This window comes from Physeter macrocephalus, chromosome 1 (genome assembly GCF_002837175.3).
Source record: "Physeter macrocephalus isolate SW-GA chromosome 1, ASM283717v5, whole genome shotgun sequence".
NCBI classification, from domain to species: domain Eukaryota; kingdom Metazoa; phylum Chordata; class Mammalia; order Artiodactyla; family Physeteridae; genus Physeter; species Physeter macrocephalus.
The window spans coordinates 88,955,265-88,967,890 of NC_041214.2; the positions used below are offsets into that span (position 1 = coordinate 88,955,265).

General features: G+C 35.0%; 1 protein-coding gene across 13 annotated transcripts in view; it reads left to right on the forward strand.

Annotated features, from left to right (window-relative positions):
• The window catches only part of LRCH3 (leucine rich repeats and calponin homology domain containing 3), a 126,925-nt gene that overhangs the window by 74,419 nt on the left and 39,880 nt on the right, over positions 1–12,626 (forward strand). For all 13 annotated transcript variants that reach the window (XM_024124398.3, XM_028492847.2, XM_024124396.3 and 10 more), the window contains exons 7-10: positions 3,315–3,408; positions 4,779–4,899; positions 7,263–7,411; positions 11,192–11,268. In XM_024124398.3, the coding sequence (XP_023980166.1) occupies positions 3,315–3,408; positions 4,779–4,899; positions 7,263–7,411; positions 11,192–11,268 (441 nt within the window). The remainder of the gene's footprint in view (positions 1–3,314; positions 3,409–4,778; positions 4,900–7,262; positions 7,412–11,191; positions 11,269–12,626) is intronic.

The window sequence follows — 12,626 nt, forward strand, 5'->3', positions numbered from 1 at the left end:
CAAAGGAAACCATAAACAAGACCAAAAGACAACCCTCAGAATGGGAGAAATTATTTGCAAATGAAGCAACTGGCAAAGTATTAATCTCCAAAATTTACAAGCAGCTCATGCAGCTCAATAACAATACAACAAACAACCCAATCCAAAAATGGGGAGAAGCCCTAAATAGACATTTCTCCAAAGAAGATATACAGATTGCCAACAAACACATGAAAGAATTCTCAACATCATTGGTCATTAGAGAAATGCAAATCCAAACTACAATGAGATATCATCTCACACCGGTCAGAATGGCCATCATCAAAAAATCTAGAAACCATAAATGCTACAGAGGGTGTGGAGAAAAGGGAGCACTCTTGCACTGTTGGTGGGAATGCAAATTGATACAGCCACTATGCAGAACAGTATGGAGATTTCTTTAAAAAGTACAAATAGGGGCTTCCCTGGTGGCGCAGTGGTTGAGAGTCCGCCTGCCGATGCAGGGGACATGGGTTCGTGCCCCAGTCTGGGAAGATCCCATGTGCCGCGGAGTGGCTAGGCCCGTGAGCCATGGCCGCTGAGCCTGCGCATCCAGAGCCTGCGCTCCGCAACGGGAGGAGAGGCCACAACAGTGAGAGGCCTGCATATCACACACAAAAAAAATAAAAATAAAAATAAAAAAAATAAAAAGTACAAATAGAATTACCATACAACCCAGCAATCCCACTACTGGGCATATACCCTGAGAAAACCATAATTCAGAAAGAGTCATGTACCAAAATGTTCATTGCAGCTCTGTTTACAATAACCAGGACATGTCCATCAACAGATGAATGGATAAAGAAGATGTGGCACATATATACAATGGAGTATTAACTCAGCCATAAAAAGAAACGAAATTGAGTTATTTGTAGTGAGGTGGATGGACCTAGAGTCTATCATACAGAGTGAAGTAAGTCAGAAAGAGAAAAACAAATACCGTATGCTAACTTATATATATGGATTCTAAGGAAAAAAAAAAGGGGGCATGAAGAACCTGGGGATAAGATGGGAATAAAGACACAGACCTACTAGAGAATGGACTTGAGGATATGGGGAGGGGGTAGGGCAAGCTGTGACAAAGTGAGAGAGTGGCATGGACATATATACACTACCAAACGTAAAATAGATAGCTAGTGGGAAGCAGCCACATAGCACAGGGAGATCAGCTCGGTGCTTTGTGACCACCTGGAGGGGTGGGGTAGGGAGTGGGGGAGGGAGGGAGACGCAAGAGGGAAGAGATATGGGGACATATGTATATGTATAACTTATTCACTTTGTTATAAAGCAGAAACTAACACACCATTGTGAAGCAATTATACTCCAATAAATATGTTAAAAAAAAAACACAACCCAGTTGACAAATGGACAAAAGGCTTGAAAAGACTTTACAAAGAAAGAGATATAAATGACTAATAAGCACACAAAAAAGTGCTTATCATTAGTCATCATCGAAATGTAATGAGATATCACTGCTCATCTACAAGAACTAATAAAATTAAGACAGCACCAAATATTAGGATGTGGAACAACCAGTGCTCTCATATTGCTTATGTAATGTGATATGTAAAAAGTAAAATTGGAACATACATTTTGGAAAAATGGTTTGGCACATTTTTTTTAACAGCTTTATTGAGATAAAATTTACAAATAATAAAATTTACCCATTTTAATGTGCAACTCAGTGAGTTTTGGTACAGGGATGCAGTCACAAAACTACCAGCACAATCAAGATATATATTTTTTTATCACCCTCAGCCCCAGGCAATCACTGATCTGCTTTCTGTCAGTATAGTTTTGCATTTTCTAGAATTTCATAGAAATGAAATCGAACATTATGTAACATTTTGTCTGGCCTCTTTTACTTAGCAAAATATTTTTAAGATTGTTGATGTTGCATTTTTAAATGGGCAAAAGATTTGAACAGACATTTCACAAAAGAAGATAAATGAACGGCCAATAAGCACAAAAGTATTAAATATCACTGATATTAATTATCACTAGTCATCAGGGAAATACAAATTAACACCACATTTTATACCCATCAGAATAATAACTAAAATTAATGACTGGGAATACAGTGTTGGCAACTGGAACTCCAATACATTGCTGATGGGAATGTAAGATGATACAGCTACTTTCAAAAACAGGTTGGCAGGTTTTTTTTTGTTTTTGTTTTTTAAGTTAAACCTACGCTTACCAAAGAATTCATCCATTCTATTCCAAGGTATTAAAAACCAAGAATTTCACTGACGTGATGCTGAGTAGAAAAAGAGTACATATTCCATTTTGATGCATTCTGGAATAAGCAGAACTAATTGTATTACTTTTCTATTGTTGCCACCCCAAACTTAGAGGCCTAAACAACACAGATTTATTATTTTATGGTTGTGTAGGTCAGAAGTCTAAATCTTGGTCTCATTGAGCTAAAATTAGATGATGGCAGAGCTACATTCTTTTCTGTAGGTTTTGAGTAGGATGTATTTCCTTGCCTTTTTCAACTTGTAGAGGCTGTCTTCTTTCCTTGGTTCTTGGTCTCCTCCCTCCATCTTCAAGACAGCATTGAATCCTCCTCTTCTATTTCCCTCTTTCATGTTTAAAGGAACCTTGTGATTACATCAAGCCCATTCAGATAATTCAGGATAATCTCCCTAATTTAAGGTCCTCTGATTAGCAACCTTACTTCTATCTGCAACCTTAATTCCTGTTTGCAATGTAAAATAACATATTTATGGGTTCCAGGGATTAGATCTTGGACCTCTTTGAGGACATTCTATACTAATTAAAGTGAAAAAAATTTGAATGGTAGTTGCCTCTTAGGAGCACATAGTGGTGAGGTGAGGGAAGTTGACTGGGAAGGGATGTGTGGGAATTTTCTGGCGAAGTAGAAATGTCCTATATCATGATAGGTGTGTATGTTACAAAAATGTATTCATTTGTCAAAGGTTTGTGCATTTAAATGTATGTAAATTTTACTTTAAGAAGAAGTACTGTTAAAATTAAAAATAATTGAGGGGGGCATTGGGAATGGCTGGAGGAATAGATGAAGTAAGAAGGTGGATATTTTTAGAGCTGGATAATGAGTACATGGGAGTTCATTATACTATTCTATCTACTTTCTTTGAATTTGGAATTTTTCATATTCAGAAGTTAAATGAATATTCATTTCATTCTACATATTTAAGTCCCTGAATGCCATGAAAATGTTTATTAGTAAAATTGCATCTGATTTATTTCAAATGTTAATTTTTAAAATATCATACTTAACATTAACAACTAAAGTTTCTTTTTGGCAGCCACGAAGAACTGTACTCAGGTCGCCCCTATGGAGCCCTTGATTCAGGTTTCAATAGTGTGGACAGTGGTGATAAGAGATGGTCAGGGAATGAAGTAAGTGTTTCTTCTATTCTGCATGTTATAACTTATGATTAAGAAAAAATAAAATGATGAAAATGGAAAGTGTCTTAACTGGACTCAATTTCTTGTTATATAAAATATAGAATAGCCAAGGGAAGGGTAAAAAATCCCACATAGTCCTACCATCAGAAATGGTATTATGTTTCTTTACCATCTTTTACCATGTGTGTTTTACATGTTTGTTACCTCATTGTGTTGTATAAATAATTTTATATCCTGGACGGTCAAATGGGAACTGAGCCAGTTACAACTGAAACCTGAACTTTGAGGGCCTGTATAATCTTGAGCAGAGGTGGTAGAAAGGGTACTGTAAGGTGAGAAAATAGAACTGTAGGCTGATGGGTAATGATATGGGAACCTTAATGAAGAGTATCCACATGCTCAAGATAAATAAGTAACTTTCTCAGCTAATTATATCATTTTTCTCTCTTTTTTTTGGCTGCGTTTGGGTTTTCGTTGCAGTGTGTGGGCTTCTCATTGTGGTGGCTTCTCTTGTTGCAGAGCATGGGCTCTAGGCACACGGGCTTCCGTGGTTGCGGCACACGGGCTTCCGTTGTTGCAGCACACGGGCTCAGTAGTTGCAGCGTGCAGGCCCTATAGCATGCAGACTTCAGTAGTTGCAGCACGTGGGTTCAGTAGTTGCGATGTGCAGGCTTTAGGGCGCACGAGCTTAGTTGCTCCTCAGCATGTGGGATCTTCCCGGACCAGGGATTGAAGCCATGTCCCCTGCATTGGCAGGTGGATTCTTAACCACTGCACCACCAGGGAAGTCCCTCATTTTTGTCTTTTAATTATCAGCATTATGTTTTCTCTCTTCTTTTTAAATTACTAAGGTATAATATTTTAGCTATAAATTAGGTTAAACGATTAAGGTTTTGTTTAGCAAGACTAGTAATGTACCATTTGTAACATTGTTTTATTGGGAGTCTAAAGCAAATTAATTTTAGAATACAGCCCATTTGTCATTTGGAATTGCTTGGGTATTTTTGCGTGGGTGGGTGTGTACATGATTGTGGCTATATCAGTACAGATGCATTTATGTCAATACTTTAAATTCATATATGTATGTATATAGAGTCATATATACCCTATTAGTTTTTAAAATTGTGGTGAAATATGTATAAAATTTACCATTTTAACCATTTTTAAGAGTGAGTTTCAGTAGCATTAAGTACATTCATATTGTTGGATAATATGTGCATCTGTAGATGCATCTCTGAAACGACTTTGCTATTTCTTCTTAAATATAAATTCTAATGAATTTATATTATATCTGTGCTTTAAGTACCATGTTGTCTAAAATTTGAAATGATTTATTTTAATGTTTCTGCTATTTTTTTAAGCCTACAGATGAATTTTCAGATCTGCCTCTTCGAGTAGCAGAAATTACTAAAGAACAAAGATTACGAAGAGAAAGCCAGTACCAGGAGAATCGCAGCAGTATAGTAGTAACAAATGGTGGAGGTAAACATGATCCCTACAACATCCAAAGTCTTTATAATCTCTCTGACTTTTTAAATGGCCTTTTCACATCCACTCCTTTTATTTGTGTATCTGTAGCTTCTTCCAGTCTTTCTTTAAAGACCTCCCTCCTCTTCTCATCTGATTAGAAAAAAAATGTTTTCTATTAGGGTTAAATTTCAGTTTCTCTGTTTCAGACTTGCAACTAAAATACAGTGTTTTTCCCTTATTCTTATTTTGGGAGGAAACTTTACTAAAGACAGTTTACCTGGAATAGATCTTTGTTGGTCTTGATTTATCCATGATCTTCTTTGAAGTACTATTCTCCTTTTTAAAGATTCTCTTTGTGGTCATTATTTGACGTCTTTTAGGAATTCAGTGCATTTCTTGATGTCTGCCTTTTGTTTAATCTGGAATTGTGCTCTTTATGGGCATCTGAATCCAAGTTTTCCTTATTCTGGTATTTTAAAATTTGTAATTTAAATTAAAAAATTTTTTTTAGTTTATTTTTATAGTTCATTAACAAACAGAGCTCTTTCTGCTTTCTTGTGCTTTTGAGGCAGACTCCTGATTTTAGCATTCCATTCAATACTGCTTTAGTTTTAATTACCAAATCCTAATGTTTAAATTTTAAGGGCCAGCTATAAGGGAGAAATGACTTTGATTTTCCAGAAATCTATTATCTAAGAAGACCTTTCATCTCTGAATGATGAGTTCAATTAAGTGGTTTGCCCCGCCTTTTTTTCCTTATCATCTTATATTGTTTTTTTACTCCGGTCACTTACCATTTCAGTACTTTTCATTTTAATCTGGCTTTCGTATGCGATATCTTTCCCATTGGTTCATTTCAGACTTAAAATAATCTCTAGATCTGTGCCACTAGCCACATGTGGTTATTGAGCATTTGAAATGTGGCTTTTCTGAATTGAGCTGTACTATAAATATAAAACACACAGCAGATTTTGAAGCCTTTGCATGAGAAAGAGAATGTAAAACATCAGTAATACTTTATATTGATTATATGTTATAATAATATTTTAAATATGTTGAACAAAGTAAAATATATTATTAAAATTAGTGTCACCTTTTCTTTTGACTTTTTTATGTGGCCACTAGATAATTTAAAATTACATGTGTGGTTCACTTTCATAGCTTACATCCTATTTCTCTTGGATAGCACTGGTCTAGACAGTATGAAAAAGTGATGTTGCTTTCTTGGGAGATAGTTATAAAATGAACTGTTGATTTAGTCACACAAGTTGTAGCACATTGCAAAAATGCATTTATGTACCTGGTTTCTAACACAGGTGTAGACTTAAAACCTTTTCAGCCTTTTATCTATTTATATAATTATGATAAGTCAATTCATTTTTATATTAACTGCAGTTATGGAATTATTTAGAAATAATTGAGTTAGAAAACTAAATAGAGAAATAGACTTCAAATTTACTATTCCCAGCAACTGCAACTTTTAGGCAGCCTGTAGACCACCATACAATAATGGCTGGGAGTTAATACATCTCTGGAGAAACCATCTTAGTAGTAAGTTTTTTTTTCTAGTGTGCCATTTAAAGTGGCTTTTAAAAATAGTTACTTTGTAAACTTAAAAAAAAATTAATGGGGTGCACCCAAGTGTATTAGAAGAAATAATGATGTGGCTATGTTATTTATGTGCTTCTCCTCACCCCAGAGCATTTTGAGAAGCAAAAATTCCTCAAATGATTCCCTTCCATCCACAAACTGCTACAAAATATCTGCAGTACTGAGCTCTAGAAAATAATTTTCTAAATAGGAAAATAAATCTTGTTCTAGTTATGGAGAACAGTTACAGGAGAGGGAACAGTCGTCAGTATCTACTTCTTTATCACCAAGGCCACTTTCCTCCTGTCTTTTCACTTTTATTTTGAGTTGATTGTGTTAGGTTTTCTGCCTCCCAGCTCTTTAAAGAGGTATGATTAAGCCCCAAACCTAAAACATGCAAAAACAAACAAACAAAAAACTAAAAGAATATATATTTTCTGATGTTAAATTATTCTTATCTGTCTCACAAACTCAAACTGTCTTGTTTAAGATAGTCAAGAGCTGTCCAAAGAAAAAAGAAATATTAGAGGTCTGTTTTCCAATAATTACCATCAATTACTGCGTTCTTTATAGTGAATTAGGACTAAGATTTTTTCTTTAGCCTATTTTTGTGAGTGGCCATGGACTAAATAATAAAAGCTTATGTAATTTAAACTTCTTATTCCTCCCAGTTTCAGAATAGAAAATGTTGGGGAAAAGGAAAGAATGCAATTCAGTGTTTTTCGTTGGCTATCTAATTTGAATGTTTTTTCTGGTGTCTGTGTGTGTATGTGTCGTATGAACAGTGGAACATGATCTGGATCAGATTGACTATATTGACAGCTGTACTGCGGAGGAAGAAGAGGAAGAAGTGAGACCACCCAAGGGCCTGGACTCAGACAGCCTCAGTTCACAGTTTATGGCATATATTGAACAACGGCGAATCTCTCATGAGGTAGTATACACGCTTAAGCTTAAATTTGTTGCTATCCCCTAGTAAAAACAGTTTATGACAGTATAAATTTCTATCATATCAGTGATTTGTTGGTTTAGGCTTAATTATTTGTTTTATTATATTTAGTTCCAATTTTATTACTGAGTTTTTCAGATTTATTTTTAAAATCAGACAATACTCTCAAGTAAAGTTTAGGTTTATTTTTCAAATAAAAAGACATTTCAGAATTTTGAAGAAGGAATAAAAGAAGTCCTAAGAGTATCCTATGCCTTGGAAGAAAATGCAGAGGAATATGATGCTTTTCATTGTTGTTCTTATTGTTTTTTTATTGTTATTAACTGGTAAATCATAGTTTGATCAGTAATTAAGAACTGAACCAAACTGCTGACTTTTGGAGCAACATACAAACTTAACCATAGAATTTTTATGATGAGCTTAATTATGTTGGCGCTTTTATGTGAAGTCACACAGAATATAAATTGTTTGCCATTAAAATTCTTGGATGTCTCTTACAGTGGACCATTGAGTTGCCTTAGAAAACAAATGAGCATTCATCCCACTGCAAAATCTCTGCCAATTCCCCAAGGGTCTCAAGTAGAAATAGCATTCTTCAGTGTATCTAGTCAGCATAATAAAATGGCTGCACTTCAGTGAGTGTGATGTTAATGTCTGGAGTTGGTCCCAGGCTTTGAGCAGGGATTATTTGAGAAACACTTGGGGCCTTAGTCTTTTAGAAATAGAGAATAGTCACTTCAAGTGGGACATGTTATAGAGTGTTATTATCATTCTTTTTTAAAAAAAAAAACCCTTTGTCTTCCTGTCTGAAGGCTTTTGAACACAGTATTTTTTGTTGGTGTTCAAATGACATTCTTGTATTTAAAGTTGGATAAAGTTATATACAGTATTGCCCCCACCCCATATCCACAGGGTGTACGTTCTAAGACCCCTAGTGGATGGTTGCCTGAAACTACGGATGGTACTGAGCCCTATATGTACTATGTTTTTTCTTATACATACACACCTATGATAAAGTTTAATTTATAAATTAGTCACAGTAAGAGATTAAGAATAATAACTAATGGGCTTCCCTGGTGGTGCAGCGGTTGAGGGGCCGCCTGCCAATGCAGGGGACACAGGTTCGTGCCCCATTCCGGGAGGATCCCACATGCCGCGGAGCGGCTGGGCCTATGAGCCATGGCCACTGAGCCTGCGCGTCCGGAGCCTGTGCTCCACAACAGGAAAGGCCACAACAGTGAGAGGCCTGCGTACCGCAAAAAAAAAAAAAAAAAAAAAAAAAAGAATAATAACTAATAATAAAATAGAAAAATTATTACAATATACTGTAACAAAAGTATATGAATGTGGTTTCTCTCTCTCTCGAAATATTTCATTGTACAAATTTAATGCCTTTTCCATCGTAACTAAGCATTAATTTATCACATGCTGTGACTGTAACTTTTGCAGTTTGAGATGCGACAGCAAAACTAGCATGAATGTCTTTTTCCTTCACAATTTCACAGAAGATTTCTTCTTACTATAGATCTTACCTCAGCATACAATTTCTTTTCTTTCCTTATTAATTCAAGAACTTTCACCTTTTCACTTAAAGGAAGCACTTTATGACTTCTCTTTGGCATATTCGAATTGCCAACATCACTTATTTTGCACTTGGGGCCATTATTAAGTAAAATAGGCACTGCTATACTGCGACAGTCAATCTGTTAACCAAGAGAGACTAACTGAGCCGACTACTAACTGACTAACAGGCAGCATACTCTGGACAAAGAGACGATTTACACCCCAGGTGGGATGGAGTGGGACAGCTTGAGACTTCATCAGAACAGCGTGCAATTTAAAACTTATGAATTGTTTATTTCTGAAGTTATCTGTTTAATATTTTTGAAACATGGTTGACTGTGGGTGACTGAAACCTCGAAAAGTGAAACCAGAAGATAAAGTGGACTACTGTAAATCAAAGTCCTGCAGCTTACAGATAGCAGTGTGTATCTGTGATTAATGAAACTACTTGTGGTTCAGGCTATAAGCACTTCTGCTAGAGCAGAGGGCAACTACTTTGCAATAAAGTTTAAGTTAACAATGCACATTATAATCTAAAAGGGAATCCTTTTTCTTGTGGTCTTTCTCTTTGACCATTTTATTGTTAATTATGCTGTGTAGATGAGGTGTTTCTACTAAAAGTGAAAATGCATGTTATGCTACTGATGAAAAATTGTATCATTTCTTTAATCCATTATATTGGCTAATTTGTAATAAGTTTTTTGATTCCATCTACCTACTATATATAGTAGTTTTTATGATTCTGTCATAAGGCTCTTTATGACTTCTGTGTCATAAGGCTTTCTAAAGTTTGGCACCTATAAAAATAAAATAAAGCAGTATTATTTTAAATGGTTTAATAACCAGTGAAGAAATACTTCTTTATATTCTTGGATACTACCTAAACATGGGTTGTTAAAAACAATTTGAGATTTTAAACACTGTGCTATTGTTTAATTTTATCATAATGCCTGTCACATACATAGTGATACTGTGATAAATAAGGTATGACTTATATTTACAGACTATGACAGATTTATTTTTAAAATTAAACCAATGTTACATTCATTTTGTCATGAAAATTTCATGTACCTCTTGCAATAATTTTAGGTAATTGCAGTATTGTAAAACCAGGGTGATAAGTCACTGATGTTAACATACTAGGAGAGATTTTCGTTTACTTAAAAAGTCATATTCACTGAAATTAGAGTAATTATTCTCTTAACAAGATGCTAGAATTGTATCTCATTTAATATGATCATTATGCCCAGACTTTACAGGAGTCAGCTTTAGCCCTTTGGAGTAACTCACCAAAGAAGATTTTCTAGTTATTTGTGATGTACCTGTTTCTTGCAGATAGACTATAAATAGTTTTACATTTGATTTTTAGGTTTTTTTGGGGGGTGGGGGGATAAGTTTTTTTTTCCCCTTCCAGAATACCCATTTTGATGATTATTTTTGGTGCTGAAGTAAGATTATATTGTTCTTATAGATTCTCATTTGACAAAATATGTGGTGTGATATCCCATGAGCCTCTACCTTTGATTTAGAATTTTATTTTTCAGTATATAGTCCATATAACTTAAGCCAGTTTAATTTTCTTTGGTAATGTTTTTTGAAATGACCTTTACCCTTCAATTTATAAATAAATTGCTACTATTTCTCTTTTAATTAATAGCATATTTTACCATAAATAGAAATTACTTTTTGCTTTATCTTGGTATTCCACCAGCATCCCCAGGACTATTTGTCTGACTAACATAAGTAACAATTTATGATGATGAAGAAGTAAAGAAATGTAATCTCCCCAGTGAACTTCCTATTACTAGAAATAGTCAAGAGAGGGTGAGCAAAAGTCACAGTAGGGTTGGTAGGAATTCCTGTTCTAGATGGAAGTTTGTACTAGATGACCTCTAAGATCCTTTTCAACTTTCACATCTTATCATCTAGTAAATATTACTATATGGTCATTATAATTCATAAAATACAGTGTGAAGAAAATCTGCTTTTTTAAAAATAAATGTTTTTGTATTGTGAATAGTTTTGTGTTTACCAAAGCAGTAATATAGCCTATAATGCTTTTAAACATGAAAAGTCACATTTGAAGTTTCTGTTAAAATATTTTTAATGTAATATACAGAGCCCTAAATGCCAAGTTGAATGTGAACTGTGTAATTACACTTTTCTGGATACATGTGTTGATGTTTTCTTTTTTTGGCCTAGGGTTCACCAGTAAAGCCAGTACCCATGAGGGAATTTCAAAAAACAGAAGACACAAGAAGATATTCACATCAAAACAGGTTTGAAAAACCAATTCTACTTATTTCTTTCTGTCTTAAAACTCAATAATTAGGTAATGAAATGATTTTGGTTTTGTGTAGATCTATGTATAATGAAGATGTTTAGATACTATGTGTTTTAAATATGATGTATTTAGAGCTAAGTGAAATGTACCTTTGTGCTAGGTAATAGAAAAAGAAGTAAAATTGATTTATTCATTCTAAATTCAGATCACCTAAACCATTACCTGTATAATTATTTGATTTGAAGATAATAGCAGTGAGATTTTATAGTGATATGTCTGGATTTATGCATAAAGAGGGCTAAATGAATTTCCAGAGTCCTGCAATTATTTTACTTAAACTTTTGATTAGAAACAGAGCCACAGACAGAGACAGTGATATATTCTTCATTCCTATCTCAATTGAAGTGATCTTTTATCTACAATTAGTGCCTCACACAATATTTCTAAACTTAGCTTGGCCATTTAGAATACTGCTTCTTTTTTGTTTTTCAAGAGTACTGCTTCTTATTCTTGAATTCCAAAAAGTTTCTTGTCATAAACTGTGTAACAATAGTTGAAAAATTCCCAGCCTTTGGTTTTTTTGCTTCCTTTCTGTTTTTGGGGGGTTTTTTATATAAATTTATTTATTTTTATTGATTTATTTTTGGTTGTGTTGGGTCTTCGTTGCTGTGTGCGGGCTTTCTCTAGTTGCAGCGAGCGGGGGCTACTCTTCGTTGCGGTGCACAGGCTTCTTATTGCGGTGGCTTCTCTTGTTGCGGAACACAGGCTCTAGGTGCATGGGCTTCAGTAGTTGTGGCACGCGGGCTCAGTAGTTGTGGCTCATGAGCTCTAGAGCACAGGCTCAGTAGTTGTGGTGCACGGGCTTAGTTGCTCCGCGGCATGTGGGATCTTCCTGGACCAGGGCTCGAACCCATGTCCCCTGCATTGGCAGGCGGATTCTTAACCACTGCGCCACCAGGGAAGCCCCTGTAGTTTTTTTTGATGATGGCCATTCTGGCTGGTGTGAGGTGATGCCTCATTGTAGTTTTGATTTGCATTTCTCTAATGATTAATGATGTTGAGCATCCTTTCATGTGTTTGTTGGCAACCTATATATCTTCTTTGGAGAAATGTCTATTTAGGTCTTCCGCGTATTTTTGGACTGGGTTTTTTGTTTTTGTGAAATTGAGCTGCATGACCTGCTTGTATATTTTGGAGATTAATCTTTTGTCAGTTGCTTCATTTGCAAATATTTTCTCCCATTCTGAGGGTTGTCTTTTGGTCTTGTTTGTAGTTTCCTTTGCTTTGCAAAAGTTTTTAAGTTTCATTAGGTCCCATTTGTTTATTTTTGTTTTTATTTCCATTATTCTAGGT